The sequence below is a fragment of the Pristiophorus japonicus genome, chromosome 7 (assembly GCF_044704955.1).
Source record: "Pristiophorus japonicus isolate sPriJap1 chromosome 7, sPriJap1.hap1, whole genome shotgun sequence".
Taxonomy (NCBI): domain Eukaryota; kingdom Metazoa; phylum Chordata; class Chondrichthyes; family Pristiophoridae; genus Pristiophorus; species Pristiophorus japonicus.
This window is the reverse complement of record NC_091983.1, coordinates 100,761,630-100,788,475: the sequence shown is the minus strand read 5'-3', so window position 1 is coordinate 100,788,475 and position 26,846 is coordinate 100,761,630. Positions and strand designations below refer to the sequence as shown.

Here is a 26,846-nt window from a genome sequence, read left to right as displayed (position 1 = left end):
CCTCAGAATCTTATACGTTTCAATAAGAACATCTCTTATTCTTCTAAACTCCAATACGTATAGGTCCAACCTGCTCAACCTTTCTTCATAAGACAACCCCTTTCATCTCAGGACTCAACCCCGTGAACCTTCTCTGAACTGCTCCAATGCAAGTATATCTCTATTTAAATAAGGAGATAAAACTGTACACCGTATTCCAGGTGTGGTCTCACCAACGCCATGGACAGTTGTAGAAGGACTTTGCTACTTTTATACTCCATCTCCCTTGCAATAAAGGCCAAAATTTAATTTGCCTTCCTAGTTACTTGCTGTACCTGCATGCTAACTTTTTGTGTGTAGAAACATGGAAACATAGACACATAGAAAATAGGTGCAGGAGTAGGCCATTCAGCCCTTCGAGCCTGCACCACCATTCAATAAGATCATGGCTGATCATTCCTCAGTACCCCTTTCCTGCTTTCTCTCCATGCCCCTTAATCCCTTTAGCCGTAAGGGCCATATCTAACTCCCTCTTGAATATATCCAATGAACTGGCATCAACAACTCTCTGCGGCAGGGAATTCCACAGGTTAACAACTCTCTGAGTGAAGAAGTTTCTCCTCATCTCAGTCCTAAATGGCCTACCCCTTATCCTAAGACTGTGTCCCCTGGTTCTTGACTTCCCCATCATCGGGAACATTCTTCCAGCCTCTAACCTGTCCAGTCCTGTCAGAATCTTATAAGTTTCTATGAGATCCCCTCTCATCCTTCTAAACTTCACTGTATAAAGGCCCAGTTGATTCAGTCTCTCCTCATTTGTCAGTCCCGCCATCCCGGAAATCAGTCTGGTGAAGCTTCGCTGCACTCCCTCAATAGCAAGAACGTCCTTCCTCAGATTACGAGAACAAAACTGAACACAATATTCCAGATGAGGCCTCACCAAGGCCCTGTACAACTGCAGTAAGACCTTCCTGCTCCTATACTCAAATCCCCTAGCTATGAAGGCCAACATACCATTTCCTTCTTCACCGACTGCTGTACCTGCATGCCAACTTTCAATGACTGATGAACCATGGCACCCAGGTCTAGTTGCATCTCCCCCTTTCCTAATCTGCCGCCATTCAGATAATATTCTGCCTTCGTGTTTTTGCCCCCAAAGTGGATAACCTCACATTTATCCACATTATACTGCATCTGCCATGCATTTGCCCACTCACCTAACCTGTCCAAGTCACCTTACAGCCTTTTAGCGTCCTCCTCACAGCTCACACCACCACCCAGTTTACTTGCAAACTTGGAGATATTACACTTAATTCCTTCATTTAAATCATTAATGTATATTGTAAAGAGCTGCGGTCCCAGCACTGAGCCCTGCGGCACTCCACTAGTCACTGCCTGCCATTCTGAAAAGGACCCGTTTATCCGGACTCTCTGCTTCCTGTCTGCCAACCAGTTCTCTATTCACGTCAGTATATTACCTTCAATACCATGTGCTTTGATTTTGCACACTAATCTCTTGTGTGGGACCTTGTCAAAAGCCTTTTGAAAGACCAAATACACCACATCCACTGGTTCTCCCTTGTCCACTTTACTAGTTACATCCTCAAAAAATTCTAGAAGATTTGTCAAGCATGATTTCCCTTTCATAAATCCATGCTGACTTGGACCGATCCTGTCACTGCTTTCCAAATGTGCTGCTATTTCATCTTTAATAATTGATTCCAACATTTTCCCCACTACTGATGTCAGGCTAACTGGTCTATAATTCCTTGTTTTCACTCTTCCCTCCTTTTTTAAACACTGGTGTTACATTAGCTACCTGCCAGTCCATAGGAACTGATCCAGAGTCGATAGACTGTTGGAAAATGATCACCAATGCATCCACTATTTCTAGGGCCACTTCCTTAAGTACTCTGAGATGCAGATTATCAGGCCCCAGGGATTTATTGGCCATCAATCCCATCAATTTCCCTAACACAATTTCCCGCTTTATAAGGATATCCTTCAGTTCCTCCTTCTCACAAGACCCTCGGTCCCCTAGTATTTCCGGAAGGTTATTTGTGTCTTCCTTCAATGATAACAGAACCAAAGTATTTGTTTACCTGGTGCGCCATTTCTTTGTTCCCCATTATAAATTCACCTGAATCTGACTGCAAGGGACCTACGTTTGTTTTCACTAATCTTTTTCTCTTCACATATCTATAGAAGCTTTTGCAGTCAGTTTTTATGTTCCCAGCAAGTTTCCTCTCATACTCTATTTTCCCCCTCCTAATTAAACCCTTTGTCCTCCTCTGCTGTATTGTCCTCAGGTTTGCTGCTTTTTCTGGCCAATTTATATGCCTCTTCCCTGGATTTAACACTATCCTTAATTTCCCTTGTTAGCCACGGTTGAGCCACCTTCCCCGTTGTATTTTTACTCCAGACAGAGATGTACAATTGTTGAAGTTCATCCATGTGATCTTTAAATGTTTGCCATTGCCTATCCACCGTCAACCCTTTAAGTATCATTCGCCAGTCTATTCTAGCCAATTCACGTCTCATACCATCGAAGTTACCTTTCTTTAAGTTCAGGACCCTTGTCTCTGAATTAACTGTGTCACTCTCCATCTTAATAAAGAATTCTACCATATTATGGTCACTCTTCCCCAAGGGGCCTCGCACAATAAGATTGTTAATTAGTCCTTTCTCATTACACACCACCCAGTCTAGGATGGCCAGCCCTCTAGTTTGTTCCTCAACATGTTGGTCTAGAAAACCATCCCTAATACACTCCAGGAAATCCTCCTCCACTGCATTGCTACCAGTTTGGTTAGCCCAGTCAACATGTAGATTAAAGTCGCCCATGATAACTGCTGTACCTTTATTGCACGCATCCCTAATTTCTTGTTTGATGCTGTCCCCATCCTCATTACTACTGTTTGGTGGTCTGTACACAACTCCCACTCGCGTTTTCTGCCCTTTGGTATTCCGTAGCTCCACCCATACAGATTCCACATCATCCATGCTAATGTCCTTCCTTACGATTGCATTAATTTCCTCTTTAACCAGCAATGCCACCCCACCTCCTTTTCCTTTCTGTCTATTCTTCCTAAATGTTTAATACCCCTAGATGTTGAGTTCCCAGCCTTGGTCACCATGGAGCCATGTCTCCGTGATGCTAATTACATCATATCCGTTAACTGCAATCTGCGCAGTTAATTCGTCCACCTTATTCTGAATACTGCTCGCATTGAGGCACAGAGCCTTCAGCTTGTCTTTTTAACACCCTTTGCCCCTTTAGGATTTTGCATTTACGTGGCCCTTTTTGCTTTTTGCCTTGGGTTTCTCTGCCCTCCACTTTTACTTTTCTTCTTTCTATCTTTTGCTTCTGCCCCCATTCTACTTCCCTCTGTCTCCCTGCATAGGTTCCCATCCCCCTGCCATATTAGATTAACCCCTGCCCAACAGCTCTAGCAAACATTCCCCCAGGACATTGGTTCCGGTCCTGCCCAGGTGCAGACCGTCCAGTTTGTACTGGTTCCACCTCCCCCAGAACCGGTTCCAATGTCCCAGGAATTTGAATCCCTCCCTTCTGCACCACTCCTCAAGCCACGTATTCATCTGAGCTATCCTGCGATTCCTACACTGACTAGCATGTGGCACTGGTAGCAATCCTGAGATTACTATTTTTGAGATCCTACTTTTTAATTTAGCTCCTAGCTCCCTAAATTCATCTTGTCGGACCTCATCCCGTTTTTTTACCTATATCGTTGGTACCTATATGCATCACAACAACTGGCTGTTTACCCTCCCCCTTCAAAATGTCCTGCACCCGCTCTGAGACATCCTTGACCCTTGCACCAGGGAGGCAACATACCATCCTGGAGTCTCGGTTGCGGCCACAGAAACATCTATCTAGTCCCCTTAGAATCCCCTATCACTATAGCTCTCCCACTATTTTTCCTGCCCTCCTGTGCAGCAGTGCCACCCACAATGCCATGGACTTGGCTGCTGCTGCCCTCCCCTGATGAGTCATCCCCTCAACAGTACCCAAAGCGGTGTATCTGTTTTGCAGAGGGATGACCGCAGAGGACCCCTGCACTACCTTCCTTCCACTGCTCTTGCTGTTGGTCACCCATCCCCTATCTGGCTGTGTAACCTTTACCTGCGGTAAGACCAACTCACTAAACGTGCTATTGACGTCATTCTCAGCATCGTCATTTTCATGTGCAAGGACCCCCAGATGCCTCTTTACCACAGCATTTTGTAATCTCTCCCCATTTAAATAATAATTTGCTTTTTTATTTTTTCTACCAAAGTGGATAACTTCACATTTTCCCACATTATACTCCATCTGCCAAATTTTTGCTCACTCACTTAGCCTATCTATATCCCTTTGCAGATTATTTGTGTCCTCCTCACAACTTGCTTTCCTACCTATCTTTGTATCATCAGCAAATATGGCTACATTACACTTGGTCCCTTCATCCAAGTCATTAATATAGGTTTTAAATAGTTGAAGCCCCAGCACTGACCCCTATGGCACCCCACTAGTTACAGTTTGCCACCAGAAAATGACCCATTTACCCTGACTGTCTGTTTTCTGTTAGTTAGCCAATCCTCTATCCATGCTAATATATTACCCCCAACCCTATCCTGTGCAGTAACCTTTTATGTGGCACCTTATTGAATGCCTTCTGGAAATCCAAATACACCACATCCACTGGTTCCCCCTTATCCACCCTGCTCGTTACATCCTCAAAGAACTCCAGCAAATTTATCAAACATGATTTCCCTTTCATAAAATCATGCTAACTCTGCTTGATTGCATTATAATGATCTCAATTCATTTGCTGTTTGAGTTCTTGCCATGTGCAAATGGCTTCCATGCTTACATCCATAACAGTAACAGTACTGCAAAAGTATTTAATTGGCTGCAAGTATTTTGGGATGCCCAACCATACTAAAAGCAAGTACTTTCTTTTTTTTCCTGCACTCCTGGGCAGGATACAAGGAAACACACCTTCTCTGATTGATAATACTTCTCATCTCCAACCCCCAACCTCTTCCAATTACAACTGCATTTGTTTTTTATTTTTCTCTCTCTCTAATCTCCAAATATACCATCCTACATACTCTTCCCTTCTTCCTACATGTCTGCTATATTGAAATCAAGACACATCCTACTTTAACTCATCCTTCCCAGGATGTCAGAACCGTCAAACATCACAATTTCAAGCTCTGAAAAAGTAAAATTGGTATTGTCTCATCATTTTTAAACCTTGATGGATTTGGCCCTTAAGCTTCTCGATATAAAAAAAGGGCAACCCTCCAGCTTCCACCGTAGGAACCAGAGAAAGCCTTGTGGTAATTCCACCCATTGAAGACATGCTTCCCTTACTGCTTGGTAGGCAGGCTGCCTATTTGAATCTTTGATGCTATAGATGATCATCACCTGTAGGGAGACTTCAACATCGGTGTTAGAAGTGCCCTCCATACTTTCTGACACGGTGTTACTTTTACTTGGACACCAAGGTGAATTTGTGAAAACAAAATTATGAATAATTGTTAAATGACTGAGGCGCAAGCACATTGCATGAACTCCTCTTCCGACTTCAAATACATGACCGCCATGGGCCGACCCAATAAAATGCCTCGACTGAACAATGTGGATAGAGATAAGGTTGGCAGTTGTCGGCAACAACAATGCAGTGGCTGCAGGCCTGTGCAAAATGAATCCTGTACTACAAAAGCTTTACAGAAAACAGCAGAAACAGGCAGCAAAATCAAGCTTGCAAAAACAATGATCCCATCTAAGAATGGAAGTTCGCAAGCAAAAGGTGAGCAGTGCGCAAAAGATGAGATGAGAAAGTGCAGGGAATTCTTCACGTAACTTGTTCTATTGATTCTTAAGAATTCCCTACAGTCTTTTTAATTTCACTTCGGAAGATGGTTGGATTGCAGGCCAGTGTACTGTATCTAATTAAATACCAGCATTTAAAAATTAAGTCAAAAAATACATAAAGGAGGTTTGCAAATTAGGTGCCCTCCCACTGACCCTTCAAACCAGCATTTTCAGGGCCTTTTTCTTAATTTATCTCAACCTTCCTATCTTTTTCAATATCTAAACGGAGGGTTGCCAATAAAAAATACGTTATGAACAGCTGGTAATCAAATCTAATCATAAACACTTAGCTGCTACCAATCGATAATGTTTGAATTTATGATTAAAATAGTAACTGAATCCGTTTATAAATCATTCAACCCAGTCCATTGTTTAATCTGTTCTTATCTCCCGTACAATCTTCACTGCTATTACTCAACATTGCAAAATGAAAAGGGACTGTAATTCTATCTAGAACTCATCTACAATCAAATTCCAAGATTACCACTCATGCTATCACAGTCCATAGACCATTTGACTGCCATGCAGAAATATTATGCCTTCTATGCCTATTTATTTGACTTGTTTTTGAAATACTGCCATTATTTAGATACTCTGGCCCCCACAATCCAAACAATTTTCAAATAGCAATTACAAATACAACAGGGAATTTTTCAGAGCAGGTGGAACCAGTTCCACGCAAATGTTAGCACATTTGCTGCCATGATTTCCTGGATAGGCGTTAGCAGCTGTATAGGAGCGATGTTCAGTGAGAACAAAGACTTTGAACAGCCATGGGCTCTGCTCTATGTAAAGCATACTGTGCTTTCTGCCCTTGCCAGTACTGTCAGTCTAATTCTGATAGTAACCAGGGGACATCCGCTCCAAACCAGTGTTTATTTTATGCGAACCCACATGCTGTGACATCTGGTTTTGTCACTCTTTACAATTACAAACCCCGTACAGCAGAGGATCTTCTCATCAAAGAAGGGGAACAAATTGAAGTTCTGAGGAAAGAAGGCGAATGGACTTTGGTCCGAAAATTAGAAGCAAATGAGGAGCAAGTGGTGGAAGGCTTCGTCCCTTCAAGCTTCGTCGCCCAAGTGGGGAGTGTTGCTGCTGCACCGTAAGTAGCCGCCCCGGAGACAGCAGACGGCCTCTGAAGCCAGCTTACCCCGTCGCTTCTCTCAGGATCAAGTGGCTTTTTAAAATGTATATTTTAACTTGCTGGAGGAGCAAAGGTTTCTTAGTTGATTTTGGCTGATGACTTTTTTCTCTCTCTAGCTCACTGTGCAAAGTTACACCTAGCATCGTTAAAGGCTCGAGAAGCAGAGAAGAGCGTCATTGTTGATCTAAGGTTGTCAGGGGGATGAGTCCCTTATATGACAATCATCCACGTTTGACAGAGATAATCTGTGTTCTGGAAGCACTGTCCGCAATTAAAATCAGCATGGAATAGATCCCCATCCCGCCCGCAAGTGACAGATCCGCAGACAATCCTGATGTGATTTGACAGCATTGTACACTATATGGGCAAGATTGGGCAATTACCACTCTCAGTCACACCATCAATCACTGCAGGAGCTCTCCGAGGTAGGAGCTCAGAGTGGCGCCTGGGGAGCGCAGCTGTTATCGACAGGGGAGAAAGGGGGAGGAAGACAGTGGTTTCAGCAGTGATTGAGGAAGGGGAGAAGCCAGGACCAGACTTTTGCTGGCCAATGGGATAAGAGAGGGCAGAAACTGTGACCAGCACTTTAGAGACAGTAGAGATAGAGGCCAAGAGCAGCACTTTGGGAAAGGGAGAGAGAGTAAAAGTTTGGAGCACCATTTCAGGAGGGAAGAGGAGAGAAAGGGTAAAACCAGGGATCTGCATTTTGAGGGGAGAGGGGAAATGATAGAAGTAGTGCTTTGTAGTGGGAGAAAGGCTGAAGTCAGCACTTGCTGATAAAGGAGAGAAATAAAATGGACAGGTGCTTTGGGGAGTGGGGAGGAAAGCTGGGAGCAATGTTTTGCCTCCTTAAAATCCAAGTGTCACTTAGATTTGTAATCTTAGAAGAAAGGAAAACAATCAATTCTCAGAATAAAAATGTTTTAAATAAAGCAGGAAGATTGGATTTGAAATATTTATTAGCTATGAGAAAGATTTAAAATAATACAAAAATTAAAACTTTTTTCTCCCAATAATAAATCATTTGCTACCGTTAGGAGAAAGGAGTGTTAAAATATTTTTTTTAATAATTAATTGCCAAAATTGGCAACTGGAAAATGATTTTCAATAAAATTGTGCAAAAGTCCCTTTGATTTTATGTGAAAAAATAATGCATTATCTGTTCCAAACAAGTGTAACAAATTAACAATTTCTGGGGGTTTAATGTACAAAAGAGAGTACAAGAAGGTCAAAGATAGGTTTACAGTGCATGTGTGTGAATGCACAAAGTGTGGTAAATAAGGTTAGTGAGCTTCAGACGCAAATAGACACATGGGAATGCGATGTTGTAGCGGCAACGGAGACCTGGCTGAAAAAAGGGCAGGATTGGGCACTAAATATTCCTGGATATAAGGTGTTCAGGAAAAATAGGGAAGGAAAGAAAGGAGGTAGGGTGGCAGTATTGATTAAGGAGATTATTATAGTGCTGGAGAGAGTGGTTGTCCTGAAGGGATCAAGGACAGAATCTATTTGGTTTGAGAAACAATAGAGGTGCCATTACACTACTAGATGTATTCTATAGGCCGCCAACCAGTGGGAAGGATATAGAGGAGCAAATTTGCAGGGAAATTACAGAGAGATACAAGAACTATAGAGCAGAGACAATGGGGGATTTCAACTATCCTAATATAGACCGGGATAGTAAAAATGTAAATGGCAGAGAGGAGGAAGAATTTTTGAAGTGTGTTCAGGAGAACTTTCTTGATCAGTACTTTTCCAGCCCAATGAGGATGGAAGCATTGCTGGATCTGGTTCTGGAGAATGCAATGAGTCAAGTAAAGCATGTAGGGGAACATTTTGGGAAGAGTGATCACAGTATCATAAGATTTAGACTAGCTATGGAAAAAGACAGGGAGAAATCTAGAGTAAAAATATTTAATTAGAAGAAGGCCAATTTCAGTGGGTTGAGAATGGATCTGGCCCAGGTAAATTGGAATCAAATATTGGCAGGCAAAACTGTAAGCTACCTTTAAAGAGGAGATGGTTCGGGTACAGTTGAGGTACATTCCCACGAGGGGGAAAGGTAGGGCAACCAAAGCCAGAGCTCCCTGGATGACGAAAGAGATAGAGATTAAGATGAAGCAGAAAAAGGGGGCATATGACAGACGTCAGGTTGAGAATACAAGTGAGAACCAGGCTGAATATAGAAAGTTCAGAGGAGAAGTGAATATAAAAGGGGCAAAGAGAGAGTATGAGAACAGAGTATCAGCTAACATAAAAGGGAATCCAAAAGTCTTCTATAGGCATATAAATAGTAAACAGATAGTAAGAGGCAGGGTGGGGCCGATTAGGAACCAAACAGGAGCCCTATGCATGGAGGCAGAGGGTACAGCTAAGGTACTAAATTAGTACTTTGCATTTGTCTTTACCAAGGAAGAAGATGCTGTCAAAGTCATAATGAAAGAGGAGGTACTGGATGGGATAAAAATTGATAAGGAGGAGGTATTAGAAAGGCTAGTTGTACTTAAAGTAGGTAAGTCACCAGGACTGGATAGGGTGCATCCTCGGATGCTGAGGGAAGTAAAAGTGGAAATTGCAGAGGTACTAGCCATAATCTTCCAATCCTCCTTGGATATGGGACTGGTGCCAGAGGACTGGAGAATTGCAAATGTTACACTATTGTTCAAAAAAGGGTGTAAGGATAAACCCAGCAACTATAGGCCGGTCAATTCAACCTCGGTAGTGGGGAAGCTTTTAGAAACAATAATCCGGGACAACATTAACAGTCACTTGGACAAGTGTGTATTAATTAAGGAAAACCAGCATGGATTTGTTAAAGGCAAATCGTGTTTAACTAACTTGATTGAGTTTTTTGATGAGTTAACAGAGAGGGTTGATGAGGGCAATGCAGTTGCTGTGGTGTACATGGATTTCCAAAAGGCACTTGATAAAGTGCCACATATTAGGCTTTCCAGCAAAGTTGAAGCACATGGAATAAAAGGGACAGTGGCAGCATGGATACAGAATTAGCTAAGTGACAGGAAATAGAGAGTAGTGGTGAATGGTTGTTTTTCGGACTGGAGGAAGGTATACAGTGGTGTTCGCCAGGGGTAGGTACTAGGACCACTGCTTTTCTTGATCTATATTAATGACTTGGACTTGGATGTACAGGGCACAATTTCAAAATTTGCAGATGACACAAATCTTGAAAGTATAGTGAACAGTGAGGAGGATAGTGATAGACTTCAAGAGGATATCGACAGGCTGGTGCACAATTTCAAAATTTGCAGATGACACAACAATAACAACCTGTATTTATATAGCGCCTTTAATATAGTGAAATGTCCTAAGGCACTTCACTTGAGTATTATGAGATAAAAAAATTTGACACTCAGCCACATAAGTAGAAATTAGCGCAGGTTACCAAACGCTTGTTCAAAGAGGTATGTTTTAAGGAGCGTCTTGAAGGAGGCAAGAGAGGTAGAGAGGTGAAAAGGATTAGGCAGGGTGTTCCAGAGCTTGGGGCTTAGGCAACAGAAGGCACAGCCACCAATGGTTGAGTGATTATAATCAGAGATGCTCAAGAGGGGAGAATTAGAGGAGTGCAGACATCTCAGGGGGTTTGTAGGGCTGGAGGAGATTACAGAGATAGGGAGGGGTGAGGTCATGGAGGGATTTAAAAATAATGATGAGAATTTTGAATTCAAGGCGTTGTTTAACTGAAAGCCAATATAGGTCAGCGAGCACAGGGGTGATGGGTGAGCGGGACTTGATGCGAGTTAGTACACGGCCAGCCGAGTTTTGGATGACCTCTAGTTTTCATAGGGTAGAATGTGGGAGGCCAGCCAGGAGTGCATTGGAATAGTCAAGCCTAGTCTTCTTAGGCAGTCTCTCGGAGTCGAGGATGACTTGCTTCCACACTAAAAATGAGTTCTCAGGTGACTGATGAGTCCATTGCAGGACCTAATGTCTCTGTCACAGATGGGGAAGATGGTGGTTGAAGGGACAGGTGCGAGGGGTGCTTGGGTTGTCGTGCGCTCTTTCCACTGTTTGCGCTTGGCTTCCGCTCACTCCTGGCGAAGAGACTCGAGGTATTCGGCGTCTTCCCGGATGCTTCTCCTCCACTTTGGGCGGTCTTCGGCCTGGGATTCGCAGGTGTTGGTGGAGATGTTGCATTTTTTCAAAGAGGCTTTGAGGATGTCCGTAAAGCGTTTCCTCTGCCCATCTGGGGCTCACTTGCCATGTCGGAGCTTCGAGTAGAGCGCTTGTTTTGGGAGTCTCGTATCGGGCATGCGGACTATGTGGCCGATTCATTGGAGCTGATCGACTGTGGTCAACGCTTCGATGCTGGGGATGTTGGCGTGAGCAAGAACACTGACGTTGGTGCGCCTATCCTGCCAATGGATTTGCAGCATCTTGCAGAGGCAGCATTGGTGGTACTTCTCCAGTGCTTTGATGTGCTTGCTATACATGGTCCATGTCGCTGAAGCATATAGGAGGGCAGTTATCACTACGGCTCTGTAGACCATGAGCTTCGTGCCAGGTTTGAGGTCCTGGTCTTCAAACACTCTCTCAGGCAACCAAAGGCTGCTCTGGCACACTGAAGGTGGTGTTAGGCTTCGTCATCGATTTACGAGGATATTGCCTGGAATGGAGAATTTTAGCTATGAGGAAAAATTGGATAGGCTGAGTTTATTTTCTTTGGAACAGAAGAGGCTGAGGAGAGACCTCATTGAGGTATATAAAATTATGAGGGGCCTAGAAGGAATAGGACAGACCTCTTTCCCTTAACAGAGGGGTCAGGAACCAGGGAACATAGACTTAAAGTAATTGGTAGGAGGTTTAGAGGGGATTTGAGGGGAAATTTATTCATCCAGAGGGTGGTGGGGCTGTGGAACTCATTGCCTGAAAGTGTGGTAGAGGCAGAAACGCTCACCACATTTAAAAAGTATTTGGATGGGCACGAAGTGTTGTAACCTACAGGGCTATTGACCAAGAGCTGGAAAGTGGGATTAGGCTGGATAGCTCTTTGCTAGCTGGCACGGCCATGATGGTCCAAAATGGCCTCCTTCAGTGTTGTAAGTTTCTATGATTCTATGACCGAAAACAATGGCTTCAGTCTTCCCACTATTCAATTGGGGAAAATTTCTGCTCATCCAGAATTGGATGTCGGACAAGCAGACTGACACTTTAGAGACCATAGAGGGGTCGAGAGAAGTGTTAGTGAGGTAGAGCTGGGTGTCATCAGCGTACATGTGGAAACTAACACTGTGTTTCTGGATGATGTCGCCAAGGGGCAACATCTAAATGAGAAATAGGAGGGGGCCAAGTATAGATCCTTGGGTAATGATGCAGGGCGGGAAGAGAAGCTGTTGCAGGTGATTCTCTGGCTACAGTTAGATAGATAAGAATGGAACCAGGCAAGTGCAGCCCCACCCAACTGGATGACAATGGGGAGGTGTTGGAGAAGGATAGAGTGGTCACACATGTCAAAGGCTGCAGACAAGTCTAGAAGGATGAGGAGGGATATCATTTGTGACTTTGATAAGAACCGTTTCGGTATTGTGGCAGTCACGGGAACTGGATTGGAGGGATTCAAACACGGAATTTCAGGAAAGATGGCCATGGATTTAGGAGGCGACAACATGTTCAAGGACTTTGGAGTGGAAAGAGAGGTTGGAGATGGAGCGGTAGTTTGCAAAGATGGAGTGGTCGAGGGTTGGTTTTTTGAGGAGAGGGGTGATGATGGCAGATTTGAGGGAGAAGGGGACAGTGCCTGAGGAGGGAGAACCATTAACAATGTCAGCTAACATGGGAGCCAGAAAAGGAAATTGAGTGGTCAGCAGTTTGGTGGGAATAGGGTCAAGGGAGCAGGAAGTGGGTCTCATGGACAGGAGGAGCTCGGAAAGGTGATGAGGGGAGATCGGAGAGAAGCTGGAGAAAGATGTGAGGTCAGGGCTAAGGCAGGGGGCTTCCTCAGAGGATGTTTGGTCCGGTGGGCTAGGGGAAGGAAGGGAAGAGGCAGAAGCGGCCAAACAGATGGTCTCAATCTTACAGACAAAGAAGTCCATGAGTTCCTCACGCTTATTGTTGGAGGTGAGGATGGAGACTGGGGAGAGGGCTTTAAAAAGACGGTTAACAGTGTAGAAAGAAGGTGGGATTTATCTTTACATTCCAGAATGATTCTGGAATAGTGAGCGTTTTTGACAGACGAGAGCAGAATCCACTTGTGCTTTATGTGGTCCAGCCAGATCTGGCGGTGAATGACTAAACCAGTTTTTCACTATATCCATTCAAGTCTGCGTCCCTTAGACTTAAGGGAGCGAAGATCAGGGCTCTACCAGGGGGAACAGCCAGGGTGAGAGAGAGTAATTGTTTTAACAGGGACTAGGGCATCAAAGCTGGTGATGAGGGTGTGATTGAGCAGAATGAACTGCAGAAATGTCATGGTGAATGGAGGGCCAAAGGCTGGACAGTTGGGAGTTGACAAGTGCAGTTGTAAGAGAGTCGGGAGGGAGTGTTTTCCATGGACACAGAAGGAGGTAGGGTTGGGGGGTGGGGTGGTGGTTGGTAGGGAGATGTGCATGGAGAGCGATACGAGGAAGTGGTCAGAGATGGCCTTATCTGTGATTGACATGATGGGAGTAGCAAGGCCACGAGAGATGGCAAGCTCGAGAATATGGGTTGGTGAGTTTACATGGAGGGTGAGATTAAGGTAGGATAGGAGGTGAGTGAATGCAGAGGAGAGAGAGCTTAGTGAATTGAGATGGAGGTTGAAATCACCGAGGATGAGAAGTCGTTCGATGCAGAGGCCAAGGGAGCAAAGTAGTGAAGATATCTCGGTTATAACATTTTTATGGTACTTGGGTGGGCGGTACAGAACGAGAACTTTAAATGAGAGATGAGAGGGATGGAATAGGGGAAATGTTCAAAGGAGGAGAAAGTGCCGGAGGAGTAGGGGGGCAGACTAAGGGGTGATTTGCTGGTGAGAGCCACACTGCCTTCACAATGGTCTGAGCGGGGCAAGTGGTGCAAGGTATAGCCAGGCGGGGAGACTTAATTTAAGGGTAAGGTGTCACCGCCCCTCAACCAGCTTTCCGTCAGGGCCATGATGTCGATGCCATCATCCACGATAAGCTCAGAGATAGGAAGGGTCTTGTTTGCAAGCGATTAGATGTTCTGGAGGGAGATGCAGAGAGGGTCGGTGATGGCTGCCCCACTGCCTGCATCCACAGGGTCAGCGCTGGCGGGGAGGCGGGGGATGAGTTGAACGAGGAGGAGATCGGCGAGCAGGTCGGCGAGAGAGTAGCATGGTACAGTTGGGGTTGCTTCTTGTAAGGAGGCAGCGATGAGTATCTCGACTGACCCTTCGTAGGATGCCAAGCGAGGCACAGAGGGAAGCTGTAGGCTTATGTGGGGAGGGAGTCAAGCCTGTGACGGCGGCAGGAGTGTAGGAATGTCAAAGAGTCATGAAGGATTGGGGTTGGGATTTGGGAGGGCAGAGTATCCGAGAGAGGAGAGATGAAAGGAGGCATGGCAACAGGAGAGAACGGTCAGAGAGGGATAAAGGGAAAAGGGAAGAGGGGGAAAAGTGGAAAAGTAATGAATGACTTGGATCGGGAACGGCAGCCAAAGTACACACGTGAATGGACAGAGGAAAGCTCAGGTTCCATAGGCCTGTTTAAATGTAGTTGGGAATGGGATCTAATAGTAAGGAGACCAGGGTCAAAGTCAGAGGCCCATGGAAGGACAAAGTCGGCATGAATAGCATGGGCCAGCATGGAGCATCGACGAACCGCTGTCTGAATGCAGGCAAATGTAATCTGGAAGCTATTTTAAGTGTAGAGAGGTTGAGGATGTGCTGTTGGAAGAGTCGTTAGCGGTGCAGGAAGAGAATGGTGACATTGACACAAGTTTGTGGATCACGGTAGATCGCCATAAAAAACCACAGCCAGCGGCCAGCAAAGTTGAAAACCGATAGAACGAGTGAATCAGCAACTGCTGTCAAGAAGCCAGCAGAGCTGAAAACCCAATAGGATGAGTTCAGCAGAGATACAGCCGCAGTTAAAAGGAAAAATCACTTTCTGCAGCAGAGATGGAGAAACAGCAGGTAGACTTACGGTATAATCCAGTGTAGTCCAGTGCAGAAACATAGCGGTGTAATCCAGTGTAGTTCAAAGCAAAAACACAAAACTTGTAAGTATAGTGAACAGTGAGGAGGAGAGTGATAGACTTCAAGAGGACATAGACAGGCTGGTGGAATGGGTGGACATGTGGCAGACAAAACTTAATGCAAAAAAATGCAGAGTGATACATTTTGGTAGGAAGAATAAGGAGAGGCAATATAAAATAAGGGGTACAATCGTAAAGCGGGTGCATGAACAGAGAGACCTGAGGGTATGTGTGCACATAAGAAACATAAGAAATAGGAGCAGGAGTTTGCCATTTGGCCCCTTGAGCCTGCTCCGCCATTTAATGAGATCATGGCTGATCTGATCTTGAGCTCAGCTCAACTTCTCTGCCCGCTCCCCATAACCCTTCACTCATTCAAAAATCTGTCTATCTCCACCTTAAATATATTCAATGACCCAGCCTCCACAGCTCTCTGGGCAGAGAATTCCACAGATTTATGACCCTCTAAGAGAAGAAATTCCTCCTCATCTCAGTTTTAAATGGACGGCTCCTTATTCTTAAACTATGCCCCTAGTTCTAGATTCCCCCATGAGTGGAAACATCCTCTCTGCATCTACTTTGCCGAGCCTCCTCACTATGTATGTTTCAATAAGATCACCTCTCATTCTTCTGAACAATGAGTATAGGCCCAACCTGCTCAACCTTTCTTCATAAGTCAACCACTTCATCTCAGGAATCAACTTAGTGTGCCTTCTCTGAAATGCCTCCAATGCAAGTATGTCCCTCCTTAAATAACGAGACCAAAACTGTACGCAGTACTCCAGGAGTGGTTTCATCAATGTCCTGTACAGTTGCAGCAGGACTTCTCTGCTTTTATACTCCATCCCACTTGAAATAAAGGCCAACATTCCATTTGCCTTCCTGATCACTTGCTGTACTTGCATACTAACTTTTTGTGTTTCAGGCACAAGGACCCCCAGGTCGCACTGTATTGCAGCATTTTGTAATTTCCACTTAAATAATAATTTGCATTTTTATTTTTACTGTCAAAGTGGATAACCTCACACTTTCCCACCTTATACTCCGTCTACCAAAAGTTTGCCCACTCATTTCGCCTGTCTATATCCCTTTGCAGATTTTTTGGGGCCGAAATTTCCCCTTTCCTTAGGCCTGTTAACCCCGAAAAGTGGCGCCCACACTGCAGAGTGAAGTGGCCACCGACTTTTGGTGGAATGGCCACTGCTAGCCCAATTGCCCTCCCGAGTTTTCCCGGCGATGCCCCGATCCCTTCCTTACTGCTCCGCTGCTGCCGATCGGTGTTAAGCACGTCATCACCGTGCACACCGCCAATCGAACCCCCCGACGGCGACATTCACCTTGAAAAATCTTCAGCCAGCCTGGCGGCGCCAAAACAAGCTTTTCCCCGGTGGTCCCGTGAGGCTGTGGGTTACTGCAGCGGTGGTGCAGCTTCCCTTAAAGGGGAGGGTCTACTGCCGCTGCCGCCATGTTTTTTTTTGTCGACCGACTGCTATGTCGGCCCACAAATATGCCCCCGGATTCGGCTGGGCCACCAACAGGCAGCCTGGCATCCCCTCTTGGGTGCCAGGCCACTGGCCCGACCGAAACACCCTCCCTGGTGGTCCAGTGGGCCGAAGTTTTAAAAACACGAAGGTGCTCCCCTTTAAGTGAAGGGGAGAGCCGTGGTGATGCGTCGCTTGATGATGTCATCGCAGCGGCCACTCCGCACCACCATAAATTCCTCCCCTCAGTTGCCGTTGCCACCTTGGTTTTGTCCGTCAGGTGTTGTCACCACCCCATATTATGACCGACTTCCAGATCAAAACAAGAAAAAACGAAGAGCCGAATGTCGCGAAAAAGTCGACATGAACCGCAGATGTGGTAAAAAACACCGAAACGGGGTGGGCAGGTGGCAATTTGTATCTCTTTGTGTCCTCCTCACAACTTGCTGTCCCACCCATCTTTGTATCATCAGCAAACGTGGCTACATTACACTCGGTCCCTTCATCCAAGTCATTAATACAGATTGTAAATAGTTGAGGCCCCAGCACTGATCCCTATGGCACCCCACTAGTTACTGTTTGCCAATTGGAAAATGACCCATTTATCCTGACTCTGTTTTCTGTTAGGTAGCCAATCCTCTATCCATGCTAATGTATTGTCCATAACCCGTGAGCTCTTATCTTGTGCAGCAACCTTTTATGTGGCACCTTATTGAATGTCTTCTGGAAATCCAAATACACCAGATCCACTGGTTCCCCCTTATCCACCCTGCTCGTTACATAGTCAAGGAACTCCAGCAAGTTTGTCAAACATGATTTCCCTTTCATAAAACCATGCTAACTCTGCTTGACTGCATTATGATTTTCCAAATGTCCTGCTATTACTTCCTTAATAATGGACTCCAGCATTTTCCCAATGACAGATGTCAGGCTAACTGATCTTTAATTTCCTGCTTTCTGTTTCCCTCCTTTCTTAAACAGGGGCATTACATTTGCAGTTTTCCAATCCGCTGGGACTTCTCCAGACTTCAAGAAATTTTGGTAGATTGCAACCAATGCATCCACTATCTCTGCAATCACTTCTTTTAAGACCCAAGGATGTAGACCATCAGGTCCAGGGGACTTGTCCACCTTTAGTCCCATTATTTTACCAAGTACTTTTTCTTTAGTGATAGTGATTGTTTTAAATTCCTCCCTCCCTATAGCCCCTTGATTATCTATTATTGGGATGTTTTTAGTGTCTTCTACCGTGAAGACTGATACAAAATATTTGTTCAAAGTCTCTGCCATTTTCCTGTTCCCCATTATTAATTTCCCCAGTTTCATCCTCTAAGGGACAAATGTTTCATTATCTACACTCTTTGTTTTTATATACCTGTAGAAGCTCTTACTATCTGTTTTTATATTTCTTGCTAGTTTATTCTCATAATCCATTTGCTCTCATTATTATTTAGTCGTCCTTTTCTGGTTTCTAAAAAATTCCCAATCCTCTGGCCTTCCACTAATCTTCGCAACCTTGTATGCCTTTGTTTTCAATTTGATACCATCCTTTACTTCCTTAATTAGCCACAGATGGTTCTCCCTTCTATTAAAGTCTTTCCTTTTCACTGGAATATATCTTTACTGAGATTATGAAATATCTCTTTAAATGTCTGACGCTGCTCATCAATCGTCTTACTCTTTAATCTATTTTCCCAGTCCACTTGAGCCAACTCTGCCTTCATACCTTTGTAATCACCTTTATTTAAGATCTTATTTAAGATACTGGTTTGAGACCCAACTTTATCACCCTCCAACTGAATTTGAAATTCAACCATGCTATGATCACTCTTTCCTAGAGGATTCTTTACTATGAGATCCTTTGTGAATTGTTGAAGTTGGCAGGTCAGGTTCAGAAAGTAGTTTAAAAAGTATATGGGATAGAGGCATAGAGTACAAAAGCAAGGAAGTTATAATGAACCTTCATAAAACACTGGTTCGGCCTCAACTGGAGTATTGCGTCCAATTTTGGGCACCAAACTTTAGGACGATGTGAAGGCCTTAGAGAGGGTTCCGAAAAGATTTACAAGAATGGTTCCAGGAATGAGGGACTTCAGTTACGTGGATACACTAGAGAAGCTGGGGTTGTTCTCCTTAGAGCAGAGAAGGTTGAGAGGAGATTTGATAGAGGTGTTCAAAATCATGAGGGGTCTAGACAGAGTAGATAGAGAGAAACTGTTCCCATTGACATAAGGGTCAAGAACCAGAGGACACAGATGTAAGGTGATTGGCAGAAGAATCAAAGGCAACATGAGGGAAATCTTTTTCACGCAGCGAGTGGTTAAGATCTGGAATGCACTGCCTAAAAGGGTGGTGGAGGCAGATTCAATCGTGACTTTCAAAACAGAATTAGATAAGTACCCGAAGGAAAGAAATTTGCAGGGCTACAGGGAAAGGGTGGGGGAATGGGACTAGCTGAAATGCTCTTGCAGAGAGCCGGCACAGGCTTGATGGGCCAAATGGCCTCCTTCCGTGCTGTAGCCATTCTATGATTCTATTCTATGATTCTAACACAAGCATTTAACCTGGGCTATTTTTCTGCTATCAGCTTTTTTTAAGCCATTGGTTAGCCTTTGATAATTTTTTTAGGTTTGAGCTATGAGAAAGAATTGGATAAGGTAGGACTGGTCATCCTCAAAAAGAGATGTCTTCGAGGTGAGGGGGGCTCTTATAGAGCTATGCAAAATATTTAATGGAAAGTAAACCCAAAGTAATAGCTTGATATACCAGATGGCACAGGTTCAGAATTGTGAAAGATGTTGGAAGTACTTATTTACAGAGGACAATCAGCAGCTTGAACAGGTTGCACAAAAGGGTGGTGGGGGCCAGGACACTGAGTTAGCGGATGCAAGGGATAGTTATTAAGGGAACTGCATCAACATGGCTGAAAGTGGTTAGCAGGTTCATTCCATGATCACTTCTGTGGCCATGATTGTTTTCGCAGCATACTAATGATTTGGACAAAGATGCTCAGTTGTTGAGTATATTCAAGACAGAGATTGATAGATTTTTAGTTATTAAGGGAATCAAGGGATATGGGGATAGTGTGGGAAGATGGAGTTGAGGTAAAAGATCCGCCATGATCTTATTGAATGGCGGAGCAGGCTCGAAGGGCTGAATGGCCTGCTCCTGCTCCTATGTTCTAACAAAACTCTTCAGGTTTGCTGTAGATTGTAGGGAACCAAATGTTTAGACCAATTACACAGGAATATTTGGAAATTTGTGCCAAAGATAGGAATTGTCATTTAATGTACAGTAATGCAAAATCCTGAAGCTGGGGAAGTAATCAAATAATAGGAGTACAAAATAAGTATGAACGGCCTACAAGAAATAACACAGGACTGGGACCTGGCGGTTTCATTGGAAAATAGCTTAAAACAGAATCTTGGGGAATGTATAATTCAAAGGTTAGAGCACAGGTTTCAGGAAGTGATAATTAACTGAGAAACAGTTACACTTTGCAGCAACACAGTGATTGTTTCATTTGAAATAAATAAGGTAAGATGTTTATTGGAGTCGTACACAATAAAAGTTAAATTGTCATAACACAGCAGACTTAACTCCTAAAACACTGCACCACAGAATGGTTCATATCTGCAGCCTTCCCTGCAATGGATTATTGATCTTGGCTATATCATTTTTGTGGGGAGCTGCTGCATAGGGAGCTGGTGGAAGGGAATAAAAATGCCACTAATCCTTTCTTGAGCAACGTTTAGATACTGACTTCGGAAAAGCATTGGAGGAGCTCTGGGAGAAAGCCCCTAGTCAGCTGTAGATCCAGGAAAGGGGGAGGTGGAATATATCTTAAAAGGAACAAAACAGTTTATTTTCCTGGTATATCCAGGATGCGATGGGAAAGAAAAGTATATATTATTACCATGGGCTTCAGAAATAACCTAAAGAATGACAAAGTGCAAATTGTATTTCTCAATTTTTACTATGAGACTGCAGAAGGATATTTATAAACTCAAATATTTCTAAAGTAACTTCCTGCATGATATCAGATTATAAATATGTGACTTATGTAGCCATTGTGGCTATGTGGGCAGAGTATTAACCAATCACACGTTTTGCTTGTTTTGCTAGACATGCGTATGTTAAGATCTAATGGAATTTTAGATGTATTTAGCCAAGTTAAAAGGTTAGCATTATGAAAAGAATCACTTGTACTGTGGTTATAAGTCATACTTTATATAAACTTGTGTTAGCAGAACCAAAATGCTGAGCAATGCATGCCTGAAGCCTCCTTTACAATATGTGAAACCCGTGTTCGTGTTCCTGGTTCCTCATGAATGAGTCCACTGCAGTCGGCTGTCACGCAAAGATGAACCTGCCAGATTCACTAAAACTGCCGCCTAGGAAATGCCAGTTAAAAAATGGGTGGCCCTGGCTACTGCCTGCCAGCTTTGGCTGATCCCAGCTGGTTTTCCTTTGGATTGTGGCCAGCTGCATGAGACCCGGGCATTGGGAACTGGCAGTGCTGATAGAGGTCTTGCATGGGATAAAAGCAGCTTTAATTTAGGGGTAAAAATTCTGCTTTTGCGCTCCTGGCACATGACAGAAGCACATATCCTAACAGAATCGACTATTCTAGATTCCAGGCTTTTGGCCAACCTTCCATCATGCAGCCTCCATAAACTTCACCGAATCCAAAACTCTGCTGCACATATCCTATTGTATACATTCGCTCCCAGCGCCCCAACATCTTAGATTTCAAAGTTTTATCCGAATGCTTAACTCCCTTCATGGTCTCACCTCTCCCTATCTCTCTAACTTCCACTCGCTCGACAACCTCATTCTCCGGTTGGCAACCAGTAACTAGTGGGGTGCCGCAGGGATCAGTGCTGGGACCCCAACTATTTACAATCTATATCAATGACTTGGAAGAAGGGACTGAGTGTAATGTAGCCAAGTTTGCTGACGATACAAAGATGGGAGGAAAAGCAATGAGTGAGGAGGACACAAAAAACCTGCAAAAGGATATAGACAGGCTAAGTGAGTGGGCAAAAATTTGGCAGATAGAGAATAATGTTGGAAAGTGTGAAGTCATGCACTTTGGCAGAAAAAAATTAAGGAGCAAGTTATTATTTAAATGGAGAAAGATTGCAAAGTGCCGCAGTACAACGGGACCTGGGGGTACTTGTGCCTGAAACACGAAAGGATAGTATACAGGTACAGAAAGTAATCAGGAAGACCAATGGTATCTTGGCCTTTATTGCAAAGGGGATGGAGTATAAAAGCAGGGAAGTCTTGCTACAGCTATATAAGGTATTGGTGAGGCCACACCTGGAACACTGCAGTTTTGGTTTCCATATTTACGAAAGGAGATACTTGCTTTGGAGGCAGTTCAGAGAAGGTTCACTAGGTTGATTCCGGGGACGAGGGGGTTGACTTATGAGGAAAGATTGAGTAGGTTGGGCCTCTACTCATTGAAATTCAGAAGAATGAGAGGTGATCTTATCAAACGTATAAGATTATGAGGGGGCTTGACAAGGTGGATGCAGAGAGGATGTTTCCACTGATGGGGGAGACTAGAACTAGAGAGTATGATCTTAGAATAAGGGGCCACCCATTTAAAACAGAGATGAGGAGAAATTTCTTCTCTCAGAGGGTTGTTAACCTGTGGAATTCGCTGCCTCAGAGTGCTGTGGAAGCTGGGACATTGAATATATTTAAGACAGAAATAGACAGTTTCTTAGACAATGGGATAAGGGGTTATGGGGAGCGGGCGGGGAAGTGGAGCTGAGTCCATGATCAGATCAGCCATGATCTTATTGAATGGCGGAGCAGGCTCGAGGGGCTGTATGGCCTACTCCTGCTCCTATTTCTTATGTTCTTATGTTCTTACGTTCCAAACTCTCTGTTCCTCTGACTCCAATGCCTTGTGCAATCTTTCTCCCTTTGCTCCATCATTGGCAACTGTGCCTTCAGCCACCTGGACCCCACACCACCAATGGCGGGGCAAAGGGAGTTGGCATCCACAAGATGTCGAAGTCAGAAGAACTGTGTTTGGGGAAGTAGGCCTGGAAGAGATTACAGAGATCGGGAGGGGCGAGGCCACGAACAGATTTAAATACAAGCATACTAATTTTATATTTGCGGTAGTGCGTGGCTCAGGAGCCAAGGCAGGTCAGTAAGGAAAAGGGTGATGGTTACATGTGACAATGCAGGTATGTTATGAACAGCAGAGTTTTGGGTGAGCTGAAGTTTACAAAGGATGAAGAATGGGAGGACAGCCAGCAGAGCATTGGAGATGACAAAGGCATGGTGGAGGGTTTCAGCAGCAGATAGACTGAGGTAGGGCTGGAGGCAGTGATGTGAAGGTAGAAGTAGGTGGTCTTTGAGCTGGAGAGAATAAGAAGTCAGCAGCTTAGCTTAGAGTCAAATGAGATGCTGAGGTTGAGAACAGTCTTGTTCAGTATGAGACAATGGCCAGGAGGGGGATTGAATCAATGCTGAGATTATGGAGTCTGTGGCGGGGGCCAAAGAAATTGGTTTTGGTCTTCACAATGTTTAAATGACTGGAAAGCTGTCTAACAGCACAATGCAGGGATCAAGACAGGTGGTGGAGCGGCAGATCTGGGTGTCATCAGTATACGTGTGGAAGCTAACTCCATGTCTGAGGATGATGTCACCAAGGGGCAACATGTTTGATGAAGAAAAAGAGGGGCTATGAATGGATCTTTGGGGGATTCCTGAAGTGATGACACGGTGATGAGAAGAGAAGTCATTGGAAGAGATGCTCTAGCTACGATTGAATAGGTAATAGTGAAATAAAGCAAGGGCAGTCCCACGCTGAACAATGGAGGAAAGGTGTTTCAAAAGGATGGTGTGGTCAACCATATCGAAAACTGCAAAAAGGTTAGAATCATAGAACGGTTACAGCACGGACGAAGACCATTTGGCCCATCGAGCCCATGCTGACTCTCAGCAAGAGCACTTCAGCTAGTCCCATTCCCCTGCCCTTTCCCCGTAGCCCTGCAATTTTTTTTCTGTCAGATAATTTTCCAACTCCCTTTTGAAAGATAAGATTGAATCTGCCTCCACCATCCTTTCAGGCAGTGCATTCCAGATCTTAACCACTGGCTGCGTAAAAAAGTTTTTTCTATGTTTCTTTTGGTTCTTTTGCCGATCACCTTAAATCTGTGTCTTCTGGTTCTCGACCCTTCTGCCAATGGGAGCAGTTTCTCTCTATCTACTCTGTCCAGAACCTCATGATTTTGAGCACCTCTATCAAATCTCCTCTCAATCTTCTCTGCTCCAAGGAGAACAGCTTCTCCAGTCTATTAAAGTAACTGAAGTCCCTCATTCCTGGAATCATTCTCGTAAATCTTTTCTGCACCTTCTCTAAGGCCTTCACATCCTTCCTGAAGTTTGGTGCCAAACAGTACTCCAGTTCGGGCCAAACCAGTGTTTTACACAGGTTCATCATAAGTTACATACTTTTGTACGCTATACCTCTACTTATGAAGCCAAGGATCCCATAAGACTTTTTAATTGCTTTCTCAACCTGCCCTGCCAGCTTCAATGATTTATGCACACGCCCCCTTCTCTGTTCATGCACATCCTTTAGGATTGTATCATTTAGTTTATATGTCCTAACATAAGAATATAAGTAATAGGAGCAGGAGTAGGCCATTTGGCCCCTCGAGCATGCTCCGCCATTTAATAAGATCATGGCTGATCTGATCATGGACTCAGCTTCACTTACCTGCCCACTCCCAATATCCCTTTATTCCCTTATCGCTTAAAAATCTGTCTACCTCAGCCTTAAATATATTCAATGACCCAACCTCCACAGTTCTGTGGGCCAGAGAATTCCACAGGTTTACAACCTTCTGAGAAAAGAAATTCCTCAACTCAGTTTTAAATGGACGGCCCCTTATTCTGAGACTATGTCCCCTTGTTCTAATTTCCCCTATGAGTGGAAATATCCTCTCTGCATCTACCTTGTCGAGCCCTCTCATTATGTTATATGTTTCGATAAGATCACCTCTCATTCTGCTAAACTCCAATGAGTATAAGCCCAACCTGCTCAACCTGTCTTCGTAAGTCAACCCTCTCATTTCCGGAATTAACCTTGTGAACCTTCTCTGAACTGCCTCCAATGCACGTATATCCTTTCTAAAGTACGGAGGCCAAACCTGTACGCAGTATTCTAGGTGTGACTTCTCTGCTTTTATATTCTATCCCCCTTGCAATAAAGTCCAACATTCCATTTGCATTCCTGGTTACTTGCTGTACCTGCATACTAACCTTTTGTATTTCGTGCACAAGGACACCCAGGTCCCTCTGTACTGCAGCACTTTGCAATTTTTCTCCAGTTAAAAAATAATTTGCTTTTCTATTCTTTCTGCCTAAGTAGATAACCTCACATTTTCCCACATTATATTCCATCTGCCAAATTTTTGCCCACTCCTTAGCCTGTCTCTATCCCTTTGCAGATTTTTTGTGTCCTCCTTACAATTTGCTTTCCTCATTTTTTACCAACACTTTTCTGCGTTAAATTTCATCTGCCACATGTCCACCCATTTCATCAGCCTGTCTATGTCTTCCTGAAGTCTATCACTCTCCTCCTCACTGTTCACTATACTTTCAAGTTTTGTGTCATCTGTAAATTTTGAAATTGTGCCCTGTACACCCATGTCCAAGTCATTAATATATATTAAGAAAAGCAGTGGTCCTAGAACCGACCCCTGAGTACCTTTCTCCAGTCTGAAAAACAACCATTTACCACTACTCTGTTTCCTGTCATTTAGCCAATTTCATATCCAGGCTGCCACTGTCCCTTTTATTCCATGGGCTTCAATTTTCCTGGCAAGCCTAATATGTGGCACTTGGTCAAACGCCTTTTGGAAATCCATGTACTCTACTTCAACTGCGTTACCCTCATCAACCCTCTCTGTTACCTCTTTAAAAAACTCGATTAAGTTGGTTAAACATGATTTGCCTTTAACAAATCCATACTGGCTTTCCTTAATTAATCCAACCCTATCCAAGTGACTGTTAATTTTGTCGCTGATTACTGTTTCTAAAAGCTTCCACACTACCAAGGTTAGACTGACTGGCATGTAGTTACTGGGTTTTTCTTTACACCATTTTTTGAACATTTGCAATTCTCCAGTCCTCTGGCACCATGCCTGTATCTATAGAGGATTGGAAGATTATGGCCAGTACCTCCGCGATTTCCGCCCTTAATTCCCTCAGCATCTGCTCCTGGTGATTTCTACTTGAAGTACAGCCAGCCTTTCTAATACCTCTTTATCAATTTTTAGCTTATCAAATGTCTCCACTACCTCCTGTATATGGCAGCATTTTCTTCCTTGATGAAGACAGATGCAAAGTATTCATTTCGTAGCTCAGTCATGCATAGGTCTTCTTTCTGGTCCCTGATCGGCCCCACCCCTCCTCTTACTGCACTTTTACTATTTATATGCCTATAGAAGACTTTTTGATTACCTTTTATGTTGGCTGCCATTCTATTTTCATAACCTCTTTTTGTCCCTCTTATTTTCTTTTTCACTTCTCCTCTGACCTTTCGATATAAAGCCTGATTCTCAGATGTATTTGCAACCTGACATCTGTCATACGTGCTCTTTTTCTGCTTCATCATATTCTCTATTTGTTTCGTCATCCAGGGAGCTCTGACTTTAGTTGCCCTACCTTCCCCCTCGTGGGAATGTACCATGACTGTACTTGAACTATTCCCTATTTAAAGGCAGCCCATTGTTCCACGACAGTTTTGCCTGCCAATCTTTGATTTCAGTTTACCCGGGCCAGATCTGTTCTCTTCCCATTGAAATTGGCCTTCCTCCAGTTAAACATTTTTACTCTAGATTGCTCCTTGTCCTTTTCCGTAGCTAATCTAAATCTTATGGTACTATAATCACTGTTTCCTAAATGTTCACCTGAGGAGCATGAAGACAGATAAAGCACCACAGTCACAGTCACCGAATATATTGTTTATTGCTTTGGTTAAGGCCATTTCAATGCTGCAGGAGGGGCAGAAACCTGATTGGAGGGAGCTGCAAGAAAAATGGGCATGGATCTGGGAGGCAACAGGATTTTGATGTAACAGCACAAGGAATTTGAAGAGGAAATGAACGATAGCGATGGGGCCGTAGGTTGCAAGGACAGAAGTGCAAGGAAGAAATTAACTAACAAC

At 44.0% G+C, this 26,846-nt stretch overlaps 1 protein-coding gene across 1 annotated transcript in view; it reads left to right on the top strand.

Moving 5' to 3' along the window:
- The first annotated feature begins 5,590 nt into the window (after positions 1 to 5,590).
- LOC139266602 (tyrosine-protein kinase Src42A-like) overlaps positions 5,591 to 26,846 on the top strand; it is an 84,147-nt gene continuing 62,891 nt past the window's right edge. The window contains exons 1-2 of the mRNA XM_070884199.1: positions 5,591 to 5,798; positions 6,809 to 6,968. Of these exons, the coding sequence (XP_070740300.1) occupies positions 5,591 to 5,798; positions 6,809 to 6,968 (368 nt within the window). The remainder of the gene's footprint in view (positions 5,799 to 6,808; positions 6,969 to 26,846) is intronic.